The sequence below is a fragment of the Lynx rufus genome, unplaced genomic scaffold (genome assembly GCF_022079265.1).
Source record: "Lynx rufus isolate CCGP_SWC_20201006 ecotype Redwood Valley unplaced genomic scaffold, mLynRuf1.p SCAF_8, whole genome shotgun sequence".
Classification (NCBI taxonomy): domain Eukaryota; kingdom Metazoa; phylum Chordata; class Mammalia; order Carnivora; family Felidae; genus Lynx; species Lynx rufus.
Window position 1 is genome coordinate 63,731,319 of NW_025814896.1, and position 27,202 is coordinate 63,758,520.

The 27,202-nt window shown below is 40.0% G+C and overlaps 1 protein-coding gene across 1 annotated transcript in view; it reads left to right on the plus strand.

The window, feature by feature from the left end:
• Positions 1-27,202, plus strand: part of PLEKHH2 (pleckstrin homology, MyTH4 and FERM domain containing H2) — a 105,607-nt gene that overhangs the window by 36,923 nt on the left and 41,482 nt on the right. Inside the window, exons 6-15 of the mRNA XM_047069402.1 lie at positions 2,392-2,577; positions 5,236-6,197; positions 9,209-9,284; positions 10,729-10,823; positions 11,414-11,558; positions 14,298-14,434; positions 14,536-14,646; positions 14,804-14,890; positions 16,955-17,113; positions 25,267-25,347. Coding sequence (XP_046925358.1) covers positions 2,392-2,577; positions 5,236-6,197; positions 9,209-9,284; positions 10,729-10,823; positions 11,414-11,558; positions 14,298-14,434; positions 14,536-14,646; positions 14,804-14,890; positions 16,955-17,113; positions 25,267-25,347 — 2,039 coding nt within the window. The remainder of the gene's footprint in view (positions 1-2,391; positions 2,578-5,235; positions 6,198-9,208; positions 9,285-10,728; positions 10,824-11,413; positions 11,559-14,297; positions 14,435-14,535; positions 14,647-14,803; positions 14,891-16,954; positions 17,114-25,266; positions 25,348-27,202) is intronic.

Here is a 27,202-nt window from a genome sequence, read left to right on the forward strand (position 1 = left end):
TCTTACAGCTTAAAGGCTTGTTCCCACAAAACTACCCCCCACCACATCAGATACCACTTCAAACACAGTTGTAAGTATCGGTTTTCAGCCCCACTTCTGCCAAACTGGGTCTAAATCAAAGGTTCCCACGACCCTCCTCAGGTTTGATAATTTTCTAGAGCAGCTCACAGAACTCAAACAAACACTTTACTTACCAGATTACTGGTTTATTACAAAAGGTATAACTTAGGAACCGCCAGATGGAAGAGATGTAGAGGGCGAGGCTTAGAGAAGGGGCATAGAGCTTCCATGCTCTCTCTGTGCACACCACCCTCCCAGCACCTTCACTTGTTCATCATCCTGGAAGCCCATCCTTTTGGGTTTTTATGGCGGCTTCATTATGTCAGCTTGACTGACTGAATTATTGGCCATTGGTGATTAAGTCAATTTTCAATCCTCCGCTCCCCTGAGGTCAGAGGTAGGGTGGGTGGAGGATGAGGCTCAATGTTCCAACCTTCTAACCCCCCCCCCCCCCCCCCCCCCCCCGTGGTTGGTTCCCCAGGCAACCAGCCCCCATCCTGAGGCTATTTAGGGGCTTTCCAAAAATCACCTCATCAACACAAACTCTGATGTCGTTGAAAGAGCTTGTTCTGAAAACAAAAGACACTTTTATTGCTCTTACCACTTAGAAAATCCCAAGGGTTTTAGGAGCTGAATGCCGGGAACCATGGATGTAGACCAAGATATATATTTCTTCTATCACACAGTTTCTCCACCTGTATGATGAGAAGTCAGTGTCCACCTAGTTGATTTGGAATTCCATATTTACATATGGAATCATTGACACAGATTGAATATAATAAGCCTACTCTGAAAAAGCTGATATTTTACCTGATATTCTTAGCTTGTAATTCTAGTCTTCAGTGGCAGTCTCTTCAGTCTTGTAGACTAAGGGGTATCAATCCTTGGGGCCTAGGCTTGGACTGGAGAAGAATAGATACAATCATGTAGATATAGTATAGTACTTTAAAAATGTATATGCAAATATATGATTATTAAAATACTGTGGATTAGTTCTGTGAGAGATAATCAACGTGAGAATAATAAAAGTACACCCAAAAGAATACACTATAGATAAGATATTTTTCTTATGCTCCACTCAGTTATCAGCTGCTATTTAATTTAACCCTTTGGTCCTCTCCCAGAGGTAACAATTTAATTTTTTTGGAAACTTTTCTTACTATCACTGGGATCTCCATGCTTTTAATCTTGTAAACAGGGGTGTTAGAAGATGGATTAAATCTGTAATTAATCACTGCATGAGCTATCTAAATTCTCTGTCTAGAAACCGCCCCTTCTCCTTTTTTTTCCTCTAACGCAGTGATGAAGGCTCGCCATATTGTGGTCATGTTACATCAAGCCCCTCTTTCTGCTCTCTTGGAAGAAGCAAACCGAAAACTAAGATAGCAAAAGTTATTACAGTGATCATGTGATATTTGCCCCAGTGATGATCTGAATTTCCTTTAGTTGTCTTGGCAACTTTCCTCACCATTAGTAGCATTACTACCTAATCAAATTTTACCAGTTCTTGACTGCTATTTACCAGTACGTGACTTTGCAAGAAGCAACAACCTCTACTTGTTTACAATCTGTTTTTTATTTGTTTGTGTTTTTGTTTGAGAATTTTTTTTTGAAGTTTTCTTATGTTTATTTTTTTTTTTAATTTTTTTTTTTTCAACGTTTATTTATTTTTGGGACAGAGAGAGACAGAGCATGAACGGGGGAGGGGCAGAGAGAGAGGGAGACACAGCATCGGAAACCAGGCTCCAGGCTCTGAGCCATCAGCCCAGAGCCCGACGCGGGGCTCGAACTCACGGACCGCGAGATCGTGACCTGGCTGAAGTCGGACGCTTAACCGACTGCGCCACCCAGGCGCCCCTCTTATGTTTATTTTTGAGAGAGAGAGAGAGAGACAGAGCATGAGCTGGGAAGGGGCAGAGAGAGGGAGACACAGAATCTGAAGCAGGCTCCCGGCTCCGAGCTGTCAGCACAGAGCCCAGTGCGGGGCTCGAACGCACAAACTGTGAGTTCATGACCTGAGCCGAAGTCGGCTGCTCAACCGACTGAGCCACCCAGGCGCCCCTATTTGAGAACTACTTTTAAAGGGATTCAATATTTTTCTCTCTGCAGTTAAAAAATATTTAGAACATTCAAAGTATATAAACAGGTTTAAACATTAGCATGTGATGCCAGACATTGAGGTTTCCATATTACTGTACATAAATTAAGATGAACTGCAGGCTTTTTTCTGGTATAAAGAGTAAGTTGTCCAGATCTTATATGCTTTGGTTCTGTGTTTAATAAACTATTGTAAAAAAATTCCAATCTTGATTTTGATTAATGATCTTGCAGAAGTTCAGGGGAAGAAGTCATCCATTGTCTCTACACCAAAGTTCTCGGAAGGCCAGCGCCTAAGCAGTTTGACCTTTGGGTGCTTTTTATCCCGAGCAAGGAGTCCTCCTCAAGTAGTAAAATCTGTGGAAATGAGCAAGATATCATCTAAAGAACCTGACTTCACTGAGGGAAAAGACATAGAAGGTATTTATGGATTAGAAGAATCTACTTTGACATTTTTTTAAATTTGTTTTAATGTTTATTTATTTTTGAGAGAGAGACAGAGTGTGAGTGGGAAAGGGGCAAAGAGAGGGAGACACAGAATCCAAAGCAGGCTCCAGGCTCTGAGCTGTCAGCACAGAGCCCAATGCGGGGCCTGACCTCACGAATCGTGAGATCGTGACCTGAGCCGAAGTTGGACGCTCAACCAACTGAGCCACCCAAGTGCCCCTACTTTGACATTTTTTAAAAAGAAAAAATAGTTTGTTAAGATTCATCCAAATATAGATTGATTTTCCTTGTTGTTTTTTTTTCTTGACAAGTTGATGTTTTATGAAAATGTTTTTTTTTTTAATTTTTTTTTTTCAACGTTTATTTTTGGGACAGAGAGAGACAGAGCATGAACGGGGGAGGGGCAGAGAGAGAGGGAGACACAGAATCGGAAACAGGCTCCAGGCTCTGAGCCATCAGCCCAGAGCCCGACGCGGGGCTCGAACTCACAGACCGCGAGATCGTGACTGGCTGAAGTCGGACGCTTAACCGACTGCGCCACCCAGGCGCCCCTGAAAATGTTTTTAAAGAGCAATCCAGCCTTTAATCTGTATAGCTAGTTATCTTGTGTGTTGTTTTGAAAGTCTTTGCCAAGAATGCATAGGAGACACTGATTTTCCTCTCTTGGTACTTTTTCCTGAAGTAGGTAGCAGTGATATTTAATTTTTTTTAAGGTTTTATTTATTTATTTTTGAGAGAGACAGAGACAATGTGAGCAGGGGAGGGGAAGAGAGAGAGAGAGAGAAGGAATCCCAAGCAGGCTCCCCACTGCCAGCACAGAGCCTGATGTGGGCCTTGAACCCACAAAACCATGAGATCATGACCTGAGCCAAAACCAAGAGCTGGACGCTTAACCTACTGAGCCACCCAGGTGCCCCAGTAGCAGTGATATTTAAAATTAAAAAGTTCACCTTCACACCTATAAGGTACTTGTTTTAGCTGAGTTTCACATTAGAACAATGAACTTACTATTATTTACTTAAAACATTTTAAAATTACTTGATGTTAAATATAAAGTTAAATATGGCATAGTAAACTTACAAAGAAAAAGAACACCAGGGGACAATTCAGTGAGTGCTTTGATTTTCCCTTTCCCGTTTTGCTTCAAAGAGGAGAATACTTGCTTTGATTTTCCCTTTTCCGTTTTGCTTCAAAGAGGAAAATATTTGATAGATGTTTTAAGTCCTGGACCTGTGTGCAGATTTCTATCCTTCTTTTGTTTGTAAAGCCCCTTTAAATTTTGCTCTGTTGTCAGCTGCTGGCTTTGCCACCTGTAGTGTGACTTTGCCCAAATATTTTAAAGGCTTGAATTTGCATCTGCTCACTTTTCAGTTCCTGCTTCCTTCCTCCAAAGGAGAAAAACTACAGCCCCAAAAGCTGTCTCTGTGCTTGGTTTTAAAATCCTGAAAACTACATAATGTTTTTCCAGTCGGAGTTCTCCTTTGCTACTTGCTTTTCTGATGTTAGTTGCAATTTTCTTCTCTTTTTTGAGAAGTCATTTTAATTTCCCCTCTACTTTCTAATGGTCAGTTAAGCATAGCTCAGTACAGTGGGGGTTGCCTGTCCTGAAGCTCTTGTTCACATGCAAATTTAACAAATTGTCTGATGCCAAATCACAGAGTTTATTTGTTCAGCCTCTATTTCCTTGTTATTAAGGTCATATCTACATTTAAAAGTTTCTCTTATACTCTTTTTTTTAATGTTTATTTATTTTTGAGAGAGCGCGAGAGAGGACGCGCGCGCACAAGCAGGGGAAGGGCAAAAAGCGAGAGAGACAGGATCCGAATCGGGCTCTGTGCTGACAGCAGACAGCCCGATGTGGGGCTCCAACTCACGAACTGCAAGATCATGACCTGTGCCAAAGTCAGTCGCTTAACCCACTGAGCCGCTGAGGCACCTCCTCTTACACTCTTGAACCTAAATTTTTAGCTCGCTGTTTATGAAGCCCCTGGTTCATTTCATTAATTATATGATAAACAAAAATAAGCCGTGTGGAAAGACATTGTTAAAAAACATTGTTTTTGTTGTAAAAACACATTTGTATATATGAATAAACCAAAAGTAGAGTGAGGAGGGCTTTTCTGTGTTTATGTTTCTTCATGGTTTTGCATATTTCATGTATGGAAGCCTGGGAACAAAGTTTGTTTGTTTTTTAAACTATAGCTTTGTATTTATTATGTTTAAATTTACTTATGATTTTGAAAATTTAGTTGAAAGAAGGCTGTCATTTGCTTTAAAACAGAATCAGTGGTATGCTTTGGTGGCTGCTTTTTTTGATAGTCAGAGTTGCCCTGTTTCACATTTTGCTTCTTTCATTTTAAACCATTGTCGGTTTCCTTTTACCCAACGTGTTTCTTTGTAAAAAGGGGTTTAATTTTCATACTATTCTATTGAAGTGTTAGGACTCGTATTCTATATAGAGCTTACAGTTTTCAAAGTTGGGTTTCAACAAGACACACAACTAAAGGATAATGTAAATTAACCTTATTCATAGGAAAATTCCACTTTTTATAGTGTAGGTATGTAAAGCTTCGTGTACAGAGAGCTGACATTATTAAAGGCAACATGCCAATATGATGTATGCTTTTCTAGAAATGGAAATTCCAGAAAAGTCAGGCGAGAACCAAATCCAGGAAAACAACCGGGGTCCGAGAACATTGCATCAAACCACTTGTGTCTCAGAACAGAATCGGAAAACAAGAACAAGCTTTGCAACAGATGGTGGCACGTCCCAGAATTCTGGGGCTCCAGGGAGTGACTGGAGTTCGGACGAGGAAGGTGGGAGCAAAGGAAGATCCAAGAGCAGGTACACGTCCACCCTTTCCAGTCACACGTCAGAGGAAGGCGTCCAGGGTAGCAGAATGGGCAGCGAGGCGTATCTGACAGCATCCGATGACAGCAGTTCCATATTTGAAGAAGAAACTTTTGGCATAAAGAGACCGGAGCATAAGAAGCTGTATTCTTGGCAACAGGAGGCACAGTGGAAAGCTCAGAATTGTCCCCTTGGAAAGGGAAATTCTGAATCAGTTAAAAAAGAGCACGATAGTTCATCGGATGAACTGAATAAAAAATTTCAGTCTCAAAGACTGGATTATTCATCTTCGTCCAGCGAGGCTAATACACCAAGCCCTATTTTGACCCCAGCTTTGACTCCAAAGCATCCTAACTCACTTTCTGGAAAAGGAACACAATTAGTGCCTTCATCAAACCTGCCACCCCCGAAGTTAAGGATTCCTAATGTTTTCAGTATAAGTGTGGCACTAGCCAAAAGGCACTTAAGCCAGCCACAGTTAAGTTCTGATAGGATGTTTGGTACAAACAGAAATGCCATCAGCATGATCCGGCCGCTCAGACCTCAGGAAACAGATCTTGATCTAGTTGATGACGACGGTACAGAAATTTTAGAGAATATGGACACTAGTTGTGATGACGGATTGTTTTCCTATGACTCCCTGGAGTCCCCTTGCTCTGACGACCAGGAAAGCTGTGACTCAGCCAAGAAGCCGGCCTGCAGCAAACCACCAACTCCGCCCCTGCACCGGTTTCCCTCTTGGGTAAATGACATTGCCGTGTGCAACGCATGCATGCTGGCTTTTTCCTAAACCGGCGTTTACGTTTTACTTTCTTCTCCTATTTCTTTTCAGGTCCAGATTGTTCTGAAAAGTCTCGGTGTTCAGAGTACCATTTCCCTTTCTCTTTCCCTACTGAGTTCTGAGTCAATTGAGAAATAAGGGAAGGTGAAGACAGGCAGGAGATCAAAACATTACCTTTCTTACTGATAAAACTGATTTTAGAGAGTTGGTCGGCAAATGAGCTTTCCGATACTGAACTCAGAATTCGCTAGATTTATTCATCCAGTCCCAGGTAACCCTAGACCGCTAGACGTCTGTTCCTCTTGGGTAGCTTAAAGCCCAGGGAAAGAACAAATGGTGTTTCTTGCATGCCTTTACTTCTCAAGAGAAAGGAGCAAGGAGGGTGCTCAGCTCTGCCTGTCCAGTTTCTCATTCTAAGCTTGCCAGTCACATTAAGCCATCCCTCCTCCTTGGGAAGGAGAAATGAATGGTTGGAGAGGGACCCAGAGTGTTCAGTTACTAGAGTTCCCTGCACATGGAAGGAAACATCAGGGGTGGGGAAGAAGTGTTCCTCCTACCTGTGTGATACCTTGGACAAATTCGCAACCAGGACACCTAACTCTTATTGGTCATCAGTTTTTGTGCTTAATCATTTACTTGATTGGCTTTAAGAGAAATTTAATGTTACTCTTCACGAGCTTATAAATCTGTCGCTTTAATCAAAAGCATCTTCCTATGTATCTGGAGTAGATTGAAATTCCTTCCATTGAAACACTGACCATTAATACAATAGTTAGCCCATCAACTGTATGATTCTTTATAGGAATATCTACACATCACTCAATTAAAAAAATACTCTTATATTTGAAACAAACTGAAATTATCTGTTTTGTGGATTTAACATTTTCCTCACATATTGCCATAGTCTGGCCTCCAGAGAAGCGTCTGGGCTGCAGGATTTTTTTTGTTTGGGGGTCATCTTCTGTGATATTATTTTTTATTTAGAGATCCATGTGATTTTAAGCAAATGAAGGCAGCCATGTTTTCCTACTATAAATTCAGACCTTGAGATGTATCTGCTTTTACTTTCAAAAGAACATTTCATTGTGGTGTCCACATGAAACTGTCTGCAGTTCATTATTAAATTCTGGATAGCGCAAAAAAGTGGACGTTATTGGCATGTGAATCTCTGGAATTCCAATTATGTTATCCTTCAGGCAGTGAGGATTTGAAATTTTTGCTTCTTTTATTATGTTGAGATTTTCGGAGATTTAGGTTAGGCTTTTCAAGTTCGTTTTTTTTGGCAAACCATTTTCCTACTCTTTTGCCTTTCTCTCTTCAATTTGTTCAATCCTGAAAAAGTAGTATTGCTTTTCAAAAGCCTTCTGGCAGGCTGGCCAAGTTTGAGATTTTATTTCAGCGTTTGTTAGGTATTTTCAGGTTTCAAGGAAAAGAGATGTATTCCAGTTGCCTCAATTTATGAGAGTGTATTTTAAGGATTTTTAAGAGTTTATTTGAAGGCATAGCCCATCCTTACCAAACTGGAATATCATTCAAAATACAGTAGTCACTCTAGTGGGAAAACATGTGATGTCGGCAGCACCTCTAATAGCCAACTCCTTAGAAACAGGTGACAGACACCCACTGCCCCTGGTCCAGTGTCTCAGCTTGTCCTGTCCCATCTGCGTGACTCTCCTTGTCCTCTACTGCTAACTCCTCTCCTCCACGCTGTCATGCTTCCAGCTGCCTCTCGTCTCCTGCTTATTGCCCTGTGTTTACATATCTTTCTGTTCCACCAACTCTGCTGTTCTTCGCTGTGTGTATATCTCATTCTCAAGGAAACCACATCTGGTTCGTTCACTCAGCCACTCTCCAAACTAAAGTGTCTCAGACAGTTAGGGATCTCATGCCTGTTACCTAGCAGGCCGCTGGCCAGTCCAGTCCCAAAGAGCACAGCCTTACTACCTGCCCTGCCTTGGTTCAGGCAACTGTGTCCAGGTTAGATGTGGTGCACAATTCAGGACACGGTGATTATCCATGAAGAACAACTTGGAATCCCTTTTCTCACAGAGTGCAGGGTGAATAACCTCTCCAGTACCCATTTCAGAGATTTCTCTCAAAGAAGAGAAAGCAAACTAATAACCTGCTTTTGGAATAAGATAATACGATAAATTCCATTGCCATTCTCAAATTCATTTATTATTTGGCCTCGGGTATTTTTTTTATTTTTATTTTTTGAATTTTTATTTATTTTGAGAGAGAGACAGAGCGTGAGCAGGGGAGGAGCTGAGGAGAGGGAGACACAGAATCTGAAGCAGGCTCCAGGCCCTGAGCTGTCAGCACAGAGCCTGATGCGGGGCTTGAACTCACGAACTGTGAGGTGATGACCTCAGCCGAAGTCGGACGCCTGACCAACTGAGCCGCCCAGGCGCCCCGAGCCTCACATATTTCTTGTACTTGATTGAAATGGACATTGAAATAAGAAGATGAAAGCACTTAAAGCTACTCTGTGATTTCTGACTTGAAGATTTTTCTCTTTTCTTTCAGCATACTCTAGAATAGTAGAATATTAAAGGTAATATTCATGTATAGTCAATTATTATGAATGCTTTCTAACCTCATGTTACAGCCGTTCAAGGTTTTCTGCGTTTTTTTCTTTAACCGTGTTTAGAATGGTAGAATACTAAACGTGGTGTTTATGTGCAATCAGTGACTATGAATAAGTTTTCTCTTACTTTTTTTCCTATCTCTTGAAAAGAATTCAAAATACCAAGCAAAAACTAGGGAACAAAGATAAATAATGGAATGACTAATGGATGGAAAACGTCTGCAGTGCTGTTCACGGTGGCATATTTGTGTTGGCACCGATGACAGTTTTATAATAATGCTCTGCTCTGGTGAATATTAAATGAAGAACAAATGAAAAACATGTGTATTGAAAGTAATCATTTCTTTGCTTTAAATATCCAGTTTAAATCTCTCTTTTACATTAGGAGAGCAGAATTTATGCTGTAGCCAAATCAGGTATTCGAATGTCTGAGGCCTTCAATATGGAGAATGTTAATAAAAGTAAGTGATTTTGCATGTTGCAATGTGGATGAACCTTGAGGACATAATGCTAAAGGAAATAAGCGAGTCATGAAAAGATAAATACTGTGTGATTCCACTTCTATGAGATCTCTGAAGTGGTCAAATTCATAGAAACAGGAAGTGGAGGGGTGGTGACCCCAGGCTGGGTGGTTGTGGGTGGGGGGGAATAGTTGCTTAATTGGCATGGACTTTCAGATTTGCAAGATACAAAAGTTCTGGAGACTTGCTTCATAACAATGTGACTATAATTAACACTAACCGAACTATACACTTAAAAATAGTTAAAGTGGTCAATTTTATGTTGTGTTTTTTACTGCAATAAAACATGTTTAAACAAGTAAGTGATTTTATATTGCCATTTCACTAACCAAGAATTGCCTAAATGTTTGAAGCCATTGGAGTAGATAGAATTATGTATTTCAGAAAATGATTTCTAAGGTTGCTGATTTACATTTTAAATTGCAATTTATTGTTACCCAATATAGCAGCACATATATGTTCAATTCTGATGCAGAAAGTACCTCTTTTTGTTTTTTATTTAAAAGAGGGTAAAGCAAACAAACTGTGAGTTTCAGCTGTTTAAAAATATCAGTCTCTATGTCCTTTTTTCCAGAGTTTAAAACTCACTCTCCCGTTGCTTTCCTTTCCTTTCCTTTCCTTTCCTTTCCTTTCCTTTCCTTTCCTTTCCTTTCCTTTCCCATCCCTTCCTATCCCTTCCCCTTTTCTTTCTTTCTTTCTTTCTTTCTTTCTTTCTTTCTTTCTTTCTTTCTTTCTTTCCTTTCTTCAACAAATTTTTAAAGAAGCAATGTATTCCCAGTATGAAAAGTAAAACCGAACAACAGAAAACTGTATGGAATAAAAAGAGAAGTTTTCCTGTGGTTCTTTCCACTAGCTCCCTCCCTTTCCTACTACTGATCCATATCTTAGAGGCAACCATTGATGTTCTATTTCTTCTCAGCAATGTTCTGTTCTTACCATTCAGGAAATTATATTCCTAAACTTTCAACATGAGGTTCACCTGATAAAAGCTTAAGCATGATGATGTTTTAACACCATGTCAGTAACATGGCTATGAATAATTGGAGAATATCTTCATTGGGTACTACTCACTGAATCAGCAGATGTTTGTGCTATTTCTGCCCAGCCTGACCTGCATAGAAATGCCTGCCGAAGAAATAAAAGCTATGATCCCTACTCTCAAAGAGCAAGCAGTCTAGTTGGGGAAGTAACATACATGAGGAAATAATGAACCATGCAAGAGAGTATATCCTTACAACAGACTATGTGAGAACAGTCATGTGTGTTAATCCAGCTTCTCTTTAATTGGAACTTTTGCTAGCTCACATTCATAAGAAATAGACCTAAGTGCTAGAGAGAAGTTTCTTGTTTTTTGTTTTTTAAATCACTTTGTCTTATCTTTCAGATTCTGCCCCTCTGCTCTCCTATACCACATCAGGACTCTATACCTCCCTGATATACAAGAATATGACAACCCCAGTGTATACAACTTTGAAGGGGGTAAGTCATTATTGTTACTGCTAAACATGTGGTTCTCTTCATGGTGGATCGAGAAAACTGTTTATTTAAGCTCCAGATCCCATTCTTGACATTTTACACAGACTCTCCCTTTATAGGGAGTTTTAGACACTCACTCTAATATATCATAAAAAGAGAAGAAATGGAAAGATCCGGAGGAGATATTTATGCTTCTCAGAGTATTAGAGGTCTGGGCTCATTTTTGTTACACCCCGTGTGATTTTCCACCTCCTCCACGGTGGTTAATTGTTTAAAGGAAATACCACTATTAATGATGTAGGGAAAATTCCTAATTTGGCAAGATTTTTTTGTCACTGCCAGGGTTCCCTCCTCCTTGCTTGAAGTACCTAATTAAAATAAGTATTTTCAACTATTAACAGCCTATGTTTCCAGGAATCTTTTATATTTGACGAACGCCTTGCTAATTAGAATTTGGGATTTAACCACATGACTTTGATAATACTAAAACATATTCTTGTATTCCCTTAAAAAATCTTATTTTGTGACTCCTGGTGAAACATTTTATATCTAAAAAGAGAGGGACACAGATAGGCCGCTGTGCTTTTCTTTAGAAGGCAACCCAAATAAGCAGCAGCCCGTTCCTGAATGACTCCTCTGGGTCAGAGGAAGAAGATAGTTCCAGATCCAGCTCCCGGACTTCGGAGTCAGACACGCGCAATCGAAGCGGGCCAGGCAGCCCCAGAGCAATGAAACGAGGTGAGGGAAAATCTCAGGCACACAAGACAACTCCAAATAAATCAGGGTATTTAATTCAGGATATTCTGGAATTTCATCCACCTAATAGGACTTTTTAAAAAAGCCAAAGTACTTGCTTGAAACCAAAGTGAAAAGAGAATTAGCCAAGACTGAGATGCTTATATTCTTGTCCTAGTTCTCTTCTTAATTTTTTTCTTATTCCATATAAGCCACATGATCTTTTTTTTTTTTTTAACCTTATCCTATCTGTAAGAGAGAGATCACTTTATTATGGGAATAGAGTGAAATAATTGGCCAAAATGAGGTTTCTCTTTTATAGTTACTGTGTGGCATTTTGCATAATTTATGGGATAGACTTATTTCAGCTAAATTTGTTATGCTGCTAAATGGGAGAAAATACACCTAAAAATTTGATGGTTAACCTGTTATTAAGATGGAAACCAACAAAAACTTTACTTTGGGCATGTCTATGATTTTTAGTGGATTTTGAAGAAACTTTTGGCATAGGTAGAGGTTACAGAAAGAGATAATCACACTGAATGACACCTGAATTTTACAAAAGTAATGGGGCGTGCTCTGTTGGTTTTCAGATTATGTTCCACGGAACCCTTAGGTAATCCCCAGCCCCTCAACTTCAACTGGAACTGCTCAGCTTCCATAGGTTTTATTAAGCTTCGGGGCTGTCATTGGGGTCTTTACTCCTCCTATCTTAGCTCCCAGCAGCTGGTATTGGGTTACATCACACTTTCGCTCAAAACACTGCAAAGACCCATAATGGTTATAAGGTGTTACCCGACTCTTTTGTGCCTTTGATCTCATCTCCTTTCTCCTTCCTTACACCCTCTTGCTGTTCCTAGAACAGGCCAGGCATGCTTTTATTTCAGGACCTTCACACTGATTGTTTCCTTTACCTGCTTTTCTTCCCCCCAGATGTCTATAGGGCTGACTTGGGCGCATCCTACGGTGCTTTGCTCCAACGCTGCCTTCTCAGTGAGATCTACCCTGAGCACAGCATTCGAGTTGCAGTCCTTTGCTCTTCTCCATCTACTAACTCTTTCTATTCCCTCTAGTCTGCTCTATGTTTTATTTTTTCATAGCACTTACTGCCTGTTTTTTTTTGCTGTCTCTACCAACTAGACTCTATGTTCCATGAGGGCAGAGATTTTTCTGTTTTATTGTCTGCTCTCTCCCTAACACCTGGGGTAGTGCCTAGCACACTGGCCCTGGGGTCGGGCGCCCCAGGTTAGCACTCCAGCATTGCTCCTGCCCAGCTGTTTGACTTGGGATAAATGTTTTAGTTTAATCTCTGGACCTTAGTCTCCTTAGAGAATGAGGGCACCAATCAGGATGATCTCTGAGGTCCCTTATAAGTCTAAGTTTCTGTTATTCTATGAAATATAAAGGTATTGCTACTATAACAACTATTACTTGTCTTTGTCAAATCGACAAGAAATTGATATAGTGACATTATCCTAACAAGTCCCTTAAATGTTAATAAACACGTTGAAAAATTGCTAGATGTTGCAATGAATAATGATACAAATCTTTGATTTTATTTATTATGTTCAAAATTTCCAATTGTATTGACCCTCCAGATGTGGCTTGCAACTTGCTAGTCATTTTCTGAAAAAGGCAAGTGAATTATTGTGACAATGTTCCCTTGAATTTTACTTTGTAGCTGCTGCCAAATGAAATAGTCTGTTTATATCTTTAAGTCTTATTGCTTCTTTTTTACAAAATATTTTTAAAATTTATAAGCTAATAGTATTGGACTTTCATGAAAAACACTACTGAAATTGTGAAGTTCTTTTTAATGTGAATTACTTTAAATTTTTTTTTTTTTTCAACGTTTATTTATTTTTGGGACAGAGAGAGACAGAGCATGAACGGGGGAGGGGCAGAGAGAGAGGGAGACACAGAATCGGAAACAGGCTCCAGGCTCTGAGCCATCAGCCCAGAGCCTGACGCGGGGCTCGAACTCCCGGACCGCGAGATCGTGACCTGGCTGAAGTCGGACGCTTAACCGACTGCGCCACCCAGGCGCCCCTAATGTGAATTACTTTAGAAGTGGTTGCTGGGTGGCTCAGTCAGTTAAGCGTCCGACTCTTGGTCTCGGCTCAAGTCATAATCTCACAATTTGTGGGTTTGAGCCCTGTGTCAGGCTCAGCACTGACAGCATGGAGCCTGCTTGGAATTCTGTCTCTCCCTCTGTCTCTGCCCCTCCCCCACTATTGCACATGCACACACCCTCTCTTTCTCTCTCAAAATAAACATTAAAAAGTAAAATAAATTAAAAGTGATTTCAACAACTAAGTGGTTTAAAATGTGATTGTACAACTCTTGATAAACTGAAATCAAACATTTGCTTGCCTTATATAAGTCAGTATGTAAATACACATGTTTTTAATCTTTAATAAAAGACATTAGTATCTTTGCGTGTATTTTATTATGTATATATATTGCACATAGTTTATGTATGTAAAATTAGCTGTGCTTGTGATCATACAAGAATATTATTTATATGCCTATGACTTCCTTGGAGGTTTGCATGATAATCCTTACCCTCTAGTTCTGTTTTTTGCTTTAAAAGTTCTTTATGGCCAAAGGTATGAGAATAAATATAGTCTAGGAGGGCTGATGATTTTGTGGAATACCTGTATTCCTTAGGAGAACTCACAGCTGGCATTTGGACCACCTGATTATTAAATATCGACCTAATTTATTTCTTTATTCATCTAGGTGTGTCTCTTTCTTCTGTGGCTTCTGAAAGTGACTATGCCATTCCCCCAGATGCTTACCCCACAGACACAGAATACTCACAGCCAGAGCAGAAGCTTCCTAAAACTTGCTCATCTTCCAGTGATAACGGGAAAAATGTAAACACTGATTCAAGTTTAAAAAAAAAAAAAATCAATGAATCTTATTAGTTTGAGCCTCTAAAATGAAATTTAAATTTTTAAAATTTCTTTTTAATTAGGAACCCCTGGAAAAATCTGGCTATTTATTAAAAATGAGTGGTAAAGTCAAGACTTGGAAGAGGAGGTGGTTTGTTCTCAAAGGTGGTGAATTACTTTACTATAAATCTCCGGTGAGTGGAAAGCACTTACCCTTTAGAACTGAATTCCTCAAACTGTAAATCAAGCTCCTGATATTCTTTCCTGTAATGCAATTAATTATACAAAGCATTTCTTACTATTACTATTACAGGCAGTCCCTTTACGTTTCGTTTTCTTCCTTTCCTACAGAGTGACGTAATTAGAAAACCCCAGGGCCATATTGAACTTAGTGCAACCTGCAGTATTTTAAGAGGAGATAACAAACAAACAGTTCAGGTACTTTTTTTTTTTTCCTTTTTCTTTTTTGTATCATGTAAAATTCAATTCTTGGTTATCCAAGCTAATAGGAGATTGGATGATTCAATGTTTCTTTTTTTTTTTTTAATTTTTTTTTAATGTTTATTTATTTTTGAGACAGAGAGAGACAGAGCATGAACGGGGGAGGGTCAGAGAGAGAGGGAGACACAGAATCCAAAGCAGGCTCCAGGCTCTGAGCTGTCAGCACAGAGCCCGACGCAGGGCTCAAACTCACGGACCGTGAGATCATGACCTGAGCCGAAGTCGGACGCTTAACCGACTGAGCCACCCAGGCGCCCCGATTTAATGTTTCTTTATTCACTTTGTGTTAAGTGTGATTCCTCAAAAATGTGTGAAACCCTAGGCCTTCTCAGTTCAAACTACATTATAAACTAGGTTTGTGTTAAGTAACTGTCCACTACCCTTCCTTTGCCCTTGTCCCTTACATTCTTCTTCCCCTATACTTCATCTTCCAGCTATTCTCAGCTCTTAACCTGTCCGGCTATTTTAGGGAAGGCTTATCTGAGAAATGAATTACCAATAAGATGTTATTAGTTTGATGTACTACTAAATTCAAGAGGGTTTGCATTTTGATAAAGAACCGGAAAATGCCATTTCTTCTATGAACTCCAGCTGTTATAACACCTAAGTGGGAAAGATACTGGTGAGAAGAAGGCTGTCCTACCTCCTACCAAATCACACCCTAGACATAGCTGCTGGCCATTCACCCACACATAAAACCAGTCTTGCTAGAAATCTGTTAAATTTAAAACACAGGCTGTTGAGATAGTTTGGCATATGTGATTTAAATTCAGACACTTTAGGGTGCCTGAGTGGCTCAGTCCATTAAGTGTCCAACTTCAGCTCAGGTCATGATCTCCCAGTCTGTGAGTTTGAGCCCTGCATTGGGCTCGGTGCTGACAGCTCAGAGCCTGGAGCCTGCTTCGGATTCTGTGTCTCCCTCTCTGTCTGCCCCTCCCCTGCTTGTTCTCTCTCTCTCTCTCTCTCTCAAAAATGAATAAACATTAAAAGAAAATTAAATAAATAAATTCAGATACTTTATCTGAAATACCTTCAATAATTAATATTTTCTTGGGGCTCATGGGTGGTTCAATCAGTTAAGCATCCACCCTCTGATTTCAGTTCAGGTCATGATCTCATGGTTCGTGGGTTCAGGCCCTGTGTTGGGCTCTGTGCTGACAGTGCAAAGCCTGCTTGGGATTCTTTCTCTCCCTATCCCTTTCTGCCCCTTCCCAACTTTCTCTCTCTTAAAATAGATAAATTTAAAAATATTTTAAAAATAATAATTATTATTATTTTCTTATCTTGCTCCTTCAGAGGGTATAATGAACATTTATCAGAAAGGCTCATTGTCTATGTTTTCAGGAGATAATTAATACCTGAGAACTACCCAAAAAAGTAGAAGGGAGAAAAGTAGAAGGAAAGCTTTGTCTGGAAGCATGGCAGATAAGAATAATCTACAAAGTTCTGAAATATTTGGAAATTTCAAAATGTGGTTCATTTGAGACTGAAAAATTGCTAATTCATAATATCCGATCACATGTTAGTTGTAAGAATTTCTCTTCTTTATAAGCAAGGACTTCTTATTTTATTTATAATTAATTTTTATTTCTATAACAAATAATTCCTCTTTATTTGCAAAAAATATATTATTTTATTACGGTCTCCAGTCATGCTACTGCTCACTTCAACAGCTGGGAGACTGTAGCACATTTAAAGGAGAAAAAGAAAATGTAACAAATAAGCAAGATAAAAAATGATGACACAAAAGTTTAACACTTTGAAAAACTTTAAACTAAAGTGAAAACAATGATTTCAACACAAAGTTAATTATTGTAATTCTCACAATCTGGTTAAACCATTCTAAATTATCTGTGGAGTCATTTATTTAGCACCTAGGATTCAAGGTATGGCGTGTTTGTTTCTATGTTAATTAATGTTGTTTTTAGGAGAGACAGGGAAATGCTAATAATCCTAAATCTTCAGAGTTTCCTTTCCTATCTCTTTCTCATCCCGTTCCAGCTGACCACTGAAAAACACACCTACTATCTGACTGCAGATTCTCCCAATATATTGGAAGAATGGATTAAAGTATTGCAGAATGTTCTCCGAGTACAAGCTGCCGACCCACATTTTCTGCAGCCTGAGGGCAAACCCACGGTGAAGGGATTGCTCACCAAGGTAGGAACTTTAGTACAGTGCAGTGTCCTGGGCATCTGGGGAGTCAGCCCCACTGATCGTAAGTGGGTGTCAGAGGGTATGTGTATTGAATATTTATATTATCTTGGGGTGGGAAGTGTCTTTTGCTTATGATGCCAAGTGTTCTAACCATCAAAAATTCCCTAAGCAGAATTTTGAAAAGACAGTTGAAAAGCTTGGGAAAGCATTTAAAATGTGTAAAAACCAAGCTTTTCTAATCAATAAGTAAAGGATAAATACCATCGTGGGGGGAAAGGAACGAAGGACACAATGGGAAAGAAGTAGAGCTGGTAGACGGAAAAAATACAAACGATATTTTAAAAACTCTGGGAGTGCCAGGGTGGCTTAGTTGGTCAAGCGTCTGACTCTTGGTTTTGGCTAAGGTCGTGATCTCACAATTTGTGAGTTTTAACCCCGTATCGGGCTCTGCGCGGACAGGGAGGAGCCTGCTTGGAATTCTCTCTCTCTCCCTCTTTCTCTTCCTGCTTGCGCACTCTCTCTCAAAATAAATAAATAAACTTAAAAAAAATCTGGTCAAAGGGTGGATATTTTTTAAAATTATGAAGCATAGTATTGACACAAAATGAGTGAGCTTATTACTTTAGAAGGCAATTTGGAAAAAAAAAAAAGGAATTTGGCAGTGTCTTGATCCAAGTGTTAATTCAGTGAATGCTTTTGAATGAACAAATGAATGAATATTAAATGTTTAAAAACATTTATACAGACCTTTTCATTCAGCAATCTCAGTCCAAGAAATTTATACTTAGGAAATGGTTTTAATTTGCCAAATATTTAAGTATAAGAATGTCCATCACAGCATGGTTTGTTTTTTTCCTATTTTTAAAAAATGAGATATAACTAGCATACACTAAAATGCAGATCTTAAATGTAGAGTTTGATGAGTTTTGACAAATATTTACAGTCACTCTGTCAAGATACAGAATGTTTCCATTGCCCCAGAAAGATTACATGCATGGCATGGTTTATAACAAAAACAAATTGGGATCAACTTAAATGTAGAGTAGGGATAGTTTAAATAAGTACATATAATCAGATAATGCTCTACTATGCAGCCATTTTATTTATTTTTTATTTTTTAAAGTTTATTTATTTTGAGAGAAAGAAAGCACATATGAGTGAGGGAGGGCAGAGAGAGAGAATCCCAAGCAGGCCTTGTGCTGTCAGCTCAGAGCCCACTGCAGGGCTCGAACTCATGAACCATGAGATCATGACCTGAGCAGAAATCAAGAGTCAGGCCTGAGCCACCCAGGCACTCCTACTATGCAGCCATTTTAAATATTGTAAAAGAATATTTAGTGCTATAGGAATATGTTATGACACACTGTTAGGTGATAAAATAAATAGAATGCAGTATTATATTATTATCCCACTTTATTATATGCATCTATAGAAAAAGGTCTGAATATGAAATATACCAAGACATATTGGTTAGTGCTATGTGATTTTATTCTTGCTTAATTCTGTTTTCTAAGTTTTTTTAGAAAGAGTAAGAATCCTTGGGGCGCCTGGGTGGCTTGGTCGGTTAAGCATTCGACTTCGGGACTTCGGCTCAGGTCATGATCTCACGGTCCGTGAGTTCGAGCCCCGCATCAGGCTCTGTGCTGACCGCTCAGAGCCTGCAGCCTGTTTCAGATTCTGTGTCTCCCTCTGTCTCTGCTCCTCCCCTGTTCATGCTCTGTCTCTCTCTGTCTCAAAAATAAATAAACTTTGGAAAAAAAATTAAAAAAAAAAAAAGAAAGAAAGAGTAAGAATCCTAAGATAAATATTATTTTTAAACTTAAAAATTGGTCACTCTTAGAAAAATATAATAAAATATTTACACATAAAGTATTACACACAAAAATAACCTCTGAGTAACCACTCATCCTTCATGTGCTTTGTTTACATAAGTTAAAAATTTAGATTTAGAAGAGTTATGTCACCATAGCTAGCATTAATGTGGGTGCTATTCAGTAATATTTACAAAGATTGACCAGCTACACCAAAAGTAGGAGAAAAAATTCACCGAGTTGTGCTCTGTTTTTTCCAAAATGTTACAGTACCATGAAAATATTTTTTCAGTTACTGATGACTTAGAAACTTCTTAGTATTATGCAAATATATACTTTCCAGTGAACACAGTGATGCTTTAAATCATATTCTTACTATAATTCATAATAACTAGTTGTCTTCCTGTTTCAAGGACCATGTGTATCAAACCCTTAGACTTTAATATGATCCTGTGGCTAAGGGTTGGTTACTTGTTCCACCGTGTGTTTGTTTGATTGTTTTTACTTTATCCACATGGCATTGTCAGTTTCTGCATATTACATTTCTGCTATTCCCTGCCTCCCATCTCATACTTGCGTTTTAAATGAGTATAAGTAGATGTGATTATCAGATGACTTAACCATTTGGGTTTATAGACAGGATGCTTATTAGGTTTCCTTCCTACCATTTTCATGTCCACCCCCATATTGTCGCCCTCAGAGCCTTATAAGAGAAACTCTTGCCTCAGTTATTCTGAGTGACTTGTTCTGAGCTCACACTCAGGCTACAATTTAAGCTACTGCAGAACAGCACTTGAATACTTTGCAGGGGAGGACGTTTTCTCAGGCTGTCACGTTGTTATTAAGTACAGAAATATGTAGGTAGATATTAAGAACTTGACTAATTTGATTCTGGATATTCACTCTTGCAACTTTTAATACTTAGGAAGAACATTTTCTCTATAAAAAGTCATTTATTTAAAAAAACAAAAATTATTGAGTAGTTACCACATGCCAGCCAATGGGCTGGAGGATATCAACATGAATAGGCCATTGGCCCCTCCCCACCCCCCATTCCTCAAAGAGGAGCATAATCTATTGGGAAAGAAAGGGACTTAGCATATTATAATATGTACCAAGTGCAATTATGAGAGGCATGGTAAGGTCACAGAGAAATCTAATTTAGGCTGTGGGATCAGGAACAACTTCTCAGAGAAGATTTATTTGTGTTGAGTCTTCAGGGAAGAGAAGGAATCGTTACACCAAATGGAAATGGGCAGGGAAGGTATCCCAGGCTAGGAGACAGTGGGAACAAAGACAGTATCTCAAAGCGGTGCCATATACGCTGGAAACATGTCCTTTGGAGAACAAGGTGGAGGGGCCTGGTCATGGAGGGATTTTTGTCTTGTTAAAGACTTCATTCTTCACCCTGAATGTGATGTGGAACCCTTCAGGTTTGTAACAGAGGCAGGGGCATGTTCATGTTGCTAATAGATCACTCTGCTGAGAGGAAGGTGGATTTGCAGGGGGCAAGGTGGAAAGAAGTTCTAAAAACAGTTAGCAGAAGTTGTTCTTGTGAAGGGGATGAGATGCTGAGCTGGTCATAGGGAAAGAGAAGAGAAGGTGAATTTAAATAATGAGAGGAGGTAAAGTCTTCAGTTAGATTGGTTGAATTCAGGGTTAGGAAGTGCAAATGGTTGGCTGGGTGAAAGATGGTGCCACATAAGACAGCTCAGGGAGGAGGAACAGTTTTAGGATAATTCAAAGGTTATTTTGGACCATGCCAATTTTTAGAGCTTTGAGGACACCTGAGTTAAGAATTAAGAAGTCCGTCAAGCAGTGCCAATGAGTCTACATCACAGGAGGAGGCTGGGTTGGAGAGAAGAATTTGGGGAATTCTCAGCATGAATGTCGTGGTTGAATTCATGACGATGACAGAAGTCTCCCAGGGACACGTGTGTGATGGAAGAGTGGGGGCCTCCTGCTGGAACACTGGGTTTTACAAAAGCTGAGAGCATACAAAGGAGATATGCAAAGAGACCCTGGAAAGTAGGTAATGGGATCATGGAAGTGGAGTGCGTGACCGGGTGGGAGGGGTCTGCAGGCAGTGGAGTGCTCGCAAGCAAGGCACATTGCAGTGTGTTGAAGGACAAAGGGTAGATGAGTAAGTGCAGTATTTGAGTTCAGAGTACTGTCCACCTGGTCCAGCACATTAGAGGGAATGAAGCTGAAGGGAACATGGTGTCAGGAGAGGCATTTTTAGGACAGGAAAGGCATACCTTGAGTTTGCAAACTGAGAGGAAGAAGCCAGGATGAGGAGAAGTGGGAAATGAAGCTCAAAAGAAGTAGGTGGGCGAGCATGGTTGGTCGGCATGGTAGGTGGGCATGGTGGAAGGACATGGTGGAAGGACATGGTGGGCAAGCATTGTGGGTGATCATGGTGGGCATGCATGGTAGGCAGGCATGGTGGAAGGACATGGTGGGCGGGCATGGTGGAAGGGCATGGCAGAAGGACATGGTGGAAGGCCATAGTGGGCAAGTGTGGTGGTAAGCAAAGTGGGGAGGCATGGTGAGTGGGCATGGTGGGTAGGGTGGAAGGGCTGGACTGGCAGAAAGGCGAGGAAGGATGAATATCTAAGTTTGTCAGGGATTGAATGAGATCACGCCTGATATCATCAATTTTCTTGATGAAGATTACTCCATAAGACAAAATTATGTAGTGAGAATGAGGGAAAGGATTGAGAATAATCAGGGACATAGGGATATACTCAAGGGCAAATAGAAAGATTGCTAAGTGTTACTAGGACCCACCTGACTTTAGCGATTGGAACTTGTTATTTTTCTCTTACATCTTCAGATGCCCAGAAATAGGAGCAGAGAATTCACATTGTAGCGATGTGAGGATAGTCATTTTTTTCTAATATTTTATTATGTAAATTTTCAATTATGCAGAAAAGTTGGAAGACAGTTTTATAGTGAACACCCATATTCCCACCACCTAGATTCTGTAATTAACTTTACTTGCTTTATACATGCCTATCAAGGTGATGATTTGAAATTAATGTTTCATTCTGGGCATTTTCAAATGTGTGGAAGTAGAAGGAATAATAACACGAACCTCATATATTTATTACCCAATTTTAAGTTGTTAACTATGGCTAATGTTATGGCAGAAAGCCCCCCATAACCTTCCCTCTCTCTTCCCACACTCTTCACTGGATTACCTAAAAGCAAATGGAGATGAAATTGTATTGAGTGTATATGTTCGAAGCAGAGAATGCGACACAATCGCAGCCCTTGGAGCAAGAGGTGTTTTGTGACCAAACCAGGACCCAAGATTGGGAGGAAGGGAAGAGAGGCCAGGAGAGAACTGATAAACTGGAATAAAATGGAAGAATCAGGGGACTTACTGTTTGGAAAGAGGTCAAAGAACAGGAGTGGTGTGAATAAGGAGAGAAGGAAGGAGGGGAAGAAGGTTGAAATCAGAGAATAAAATGTCAGTTTCAAAAGTGGAGCAGTTTCCAGTGAAGAAAAAAAGTCGAGGGTGCGGTGGAGGGGATGGAGGGACAAAAATGGAGGGACACCAAAAGTTAGTGGAAATGAAGAGAGCATGAAACTGTGAGTTAAGGATGTAGAGAGGCAGTGAGGGAAAGAGGCTAGGGCAAGAGCATGGGCGCAAGTCCTGGCTTTGCCACTTGCCCTTGTGTGACCTTGAATAGGTTGCTTGCAGGCTCTTTGCCTTACTGTCTTCATCTGTAAAGCGGAAGGATAATCATAGTGACAACCTCACAGGGTGTTGGGAAGATTGAAATTTGTTTTAATTTTTTAATGTTTATTTTTAAGAGAGAGAGAGAGAGAGAGAGTGTGTGTGTGTGTGTGTGTGTATGCGCGCGCGCGGGGGAGGGACAGAGAGAGGGAGACACAGAATCTGAAGCAGGTTCCAGGCTCTGAGCTGTCAGCACAGAGCCTGACATGGGACTCGAACCCACGAGCTGCAAGATCATGATCTGAGCTGAAGTCGGATGCTTAACCAATTGAACCACCGAGGTGCCCCGAGGATGAAATGAATTATTTAAGCTTATGAAGTGCTTTAGAACAGTGTCTGGCACATCATAAACACTCCCAAAATGCGAGGCATTATTATCACAAGACTTTCACCTCAATTTGGAAGTCAGCAACACTGGTGACAGGATTTATGGTGGAGAATGCTGGAGGCATGAATGTTTAGGAGAGGAGAGACGACTGTGGCATTTTATATTTTGTGTGATGACAGAGGCTAATCAGGGTGTGATATACCGTGTCTTTAAAGTTTCAGACAGAACTGATAGGAAGTCCCTTTGTTATAGATTCAAGGTAAAAAAATGACTCAGTTACTTTGTTTGCCGAAGCCCTAGGGTTGGAGGTTGCCTTTAAATTTTTATGAGGATTCTTCTATCATAATTTGCTTTACTATGAGTTTTTCAGAATAAGTTAGAGTTTTAAGAAATTCTAATACAATCAGACGTACACATAAAGATAGACTGTGTTTTTAAAACACAGTTTTTACAGTGAATTGGCAATGGCCTTTGTTAACTTGTAGTTCTTCAAAGGTACACGTTGTGCTACTCTAAAGATAAATCATTTCAAAAGTATGCTCTCTACAGCCAGATGCATTGTACTCCAGTTTTGATGAGAGGCCCTTCTGGGTTTTGTTTAAAAGAAGAAGAAGAAAGAAAGAAAGAAAGAAAGAAAGAAAGAAAGAAAGAAAGAAAGAAAGAAAGAAAGAAACAACTGGGTGATACAAACTGTTTAAAACTTACAGGATATTTATCTGTAAATATCTGTTTCTAACTTTAATTAAACTGAAATATGTCTTGCCAAATGAAACCTTTTTTGTTTTTGCTCGAGCGAATTCTAAATCCATCAAACTGTTGGATGGTGGTGTTTGCTTAAGACCACAGCCCAAAGTCTGGCTATGTGTGTGGGTTTAAATAACATGTGGTTTTACTGCGCCTTATTCATAGTGAGGAAGGAAGCATTTATTGAGTAACTACTATTATCCTTTATTTACTTTTCTCCCTTGGTCATCACATCAGCCCAATAAGGTATACAATACTCCCACATTATGGACCAGAAGGCTGAAAGGTTTAGTCAGTTGCCTGAGGACATGCATCTAGCATGATGCAGAACTGCAGTTGAAGCTTTGGTCCATTTGACCTCAAAAAACAGGCCTTTTCTACTCGGGTGACTTGCCTCCTGTAAACTCTATTATGGAAGTTATTTCTTTTCTTCTCAGTGTATTCCTGTCAGAACAGTCCATTTCAGTGTAAGTCATTACAAGGGCCCTGTAAGACATGCATGCCTCCCACCCCCACCCTTCATGTCCCTTCCACGGCGACCTCTCGCCTTACTTGCTCAGTCTCAGACACACCATCTCCCGGCCATACCATATCCCTTTGTCCAGTGTTCTTCCCTCAGATGACTGTATGGCTCATCCACCTCCTTCAGAGCCTTGACTCAATGTCAGCAAGGCCTTCCTGAGTCCCTTAGCTTAAATTATAAAATGCACAGACCCTAGAGCAATCTCTAACTATTCAAAGTCAAGAGGTAGAATCAAATTCTGTCCCACTCACTTGACATATTTCCTGACACATAGGCAGTACTCAGTATATAATTATAGATTTTAATATTTTGCATGAATCCTTCTGGAGAAGGCATCAGATGTTTTGAAGAGTGAATCTTTAATATTTGGGAAAGCACTAGATTTTTTTTAGGTTTTAATCTTCTCATTTCTAACATTATTAGGGGGTTAACCCATAGAGCCACAAGATTACTGAAAATCTGTAAAACACCGAAATTATGACATAAACTTACTTGTGAAATGGGCATCTTGTTTTGTTCGTCTTTGACTTCTTAGCCCTAGAGGCATCGTACTTGACATAGAGCAAAAATTTGTTAAGTGTTGAATGGTGAGCACTAAAGCCAAACAGGTAAATCTTAAACTGCATTTGGACAGGGGCGCCTGGGTGGCGCAGTTGGTTAAGCGTCCGACTTCAGCCAGGTCACGATCTCGCGGTCCGGGAGTTCGAGCCCCGCGTCGGGCTCTGGGCTGATGGCTCAGAGCCTGGAGCCTGTTTCCGATTCTGTGTCTCCCTCTCTCTCTACCCCTCCCCCGTTCATGCTCTGTCTCTCTCTGTCCCAAAAATAAATAAACGTTGAAAAAAAAATTAAAAAAAAAAAACAAAACTGCATTTGGACAATCTAGTTGGAATATCTATACCTTGAGCGAACTGGATACGAGTACAGTTTCAGGTGGAGTGTATATGCTACACTTCACGGTGTCAGAGTTCTGAGCTACATTTGTAATTCTTTGAAATATGATTTCAGGTAAAGCATGGCTACTCCAAGAGAGTCTGGTGTACGCTTATAGGAAAAACATTGTATTATTTTCGTAGTCAAGAAGATAAGGTATGTATGTCTTTTTAATAAGCTGATTAGAGGCATTTCTTTGTTGTGGCTTAAATTTTCTCTTTCACTCTTCCGTTGCTAACAAAAACTTCAGAGTGTTTGATAAGGTTGAAATCTTGCAAAAATTTATTACTGGGGTAACCACACACCCACAAGGGTCATGACTCTTAATTATAACTCTTGGCAACTTTTAATTAATGTATCTTTGTCTTAGAAGAGAAAAATCTTCCCATTCTAAGCTGTCAATTTCTTATATTTGCCCAGGTTCTGAATGAGGGGAACAGCAAGATAGGAAAGAAAATCTGGGGAGGGAAAAGATTCCAGTCCTGTCCCAGGCTCTCAAATCCCTAGATACCACTTATCTATCCATCCTCTACCTATTTATATCCTTGTATTCATTTTTAAACTCATCTCATCCCCAAAAGAACTTGAGTTATCTCCAGTCATGAGTACACTTTCAGAGTACAAAGATGGGAGGGGTGCCTGGGTGGCTCAGTTAGTTAAGCATCCAACTCTTGGTTTCAGTTCAGGTCATGATCTCATGGTTCATGGGATCAAGGCCCACATCAGACTCTTTGCTCACAGCGTGGAGCCTGCTTGGGATTCTCTCTCTCTCTCTCTCTCTCTCTCTCTCTCTCTCTCTCTCTCTCTCTTCCCCCGTCCCTCCCTTGCTCTCTCTCTCTCTCAAAAATACATAAATAAAAAAAAGAAAAAGATGGGATAGCTTTCACAGGTGAAGTGTATGCCTGGCTATCATTGTGGGTACTCCTCATCACCTTTGGATTACTGAAACTAAAAATTGGATCAACATGTGCCGAAAGTACTTGCATAAAATACTGATGCGAGCCCCACAGAATGGCAGCCTGTGACTAATTTCTACATCAATGAGACCAGGCTTCTTGATCCAGTGACCACGTCACGTAGGTCAGTTAGTTACTTCTCTGCTGCGTTTTCAGACTGCACTCTCAGTTCCAACCAGCTATATTTAAAATGCATGCCTTTGTTCTCGGTGTTGCTCATGGGATGGGAATTAACAGAGCTATTAAAAATTATACCTCCGGGGGCGCCTGGGTGGCGCAGTCGGTTAAGCGTCCGACTTCAGCCAGGTCACGATCTCGCGGTCCGGGAGTTCGAGCCCCGCGTCAGGCTCTGGGCTGATGGCTCAGAGCCTGGAGCCTGTTTCTGATTCTGTGTCTCCCTCTCTCTCTCTGCCCCTCCCCCGTTCATGCTCTGTCTCTCTCTGTCCCAAAAATAAATAAACGTTGAAAAAAAAATTAAAAAAAAAAATTATACCTCCGAAGTAATGTAGGGAATGCTTCCATAAGAATGTAAAATAAGCACAATATAAAATTCTACATTCAGTATAATCCTGACCCAAAGCACAGAGGCAGTTCGTCCTCAACAGTTTAGGAGAAAGCTCTATGACTCTCACATCAGCCCACACATCTGACTGCAAGTGTCTCAAAAGAGTAACAACTTCTCCTTCCCCTTACACTCCACACCTCATGTAGATTATCTCAGAGGCAGGCTCTAGCTGAGAACCCTGGAGGGAAGGGGATTCCAACAGATGTAGTTCCCAACTTCTCTTCTGCAGTTACAGGGAGATTTTAGGAGTGGATGGTTGGGATGCTGAGTTTATAATTCTCAGGCCGGCACATCTATGTAAAAATATGCATAGCAGAAGATGGGAACGAACTGTCCCAAAATATTGAGTAATTATCTGTGATGGTAGAATTTATGGATGATTTTTTACATTCTCTTTTCCTATACCTTTCTATACTTCCTATAATAAGCATTTGTTTTAAACATAGAAATTTATTTAAATTTTGCTAAAAGAGAACTTATTCTCACTAAT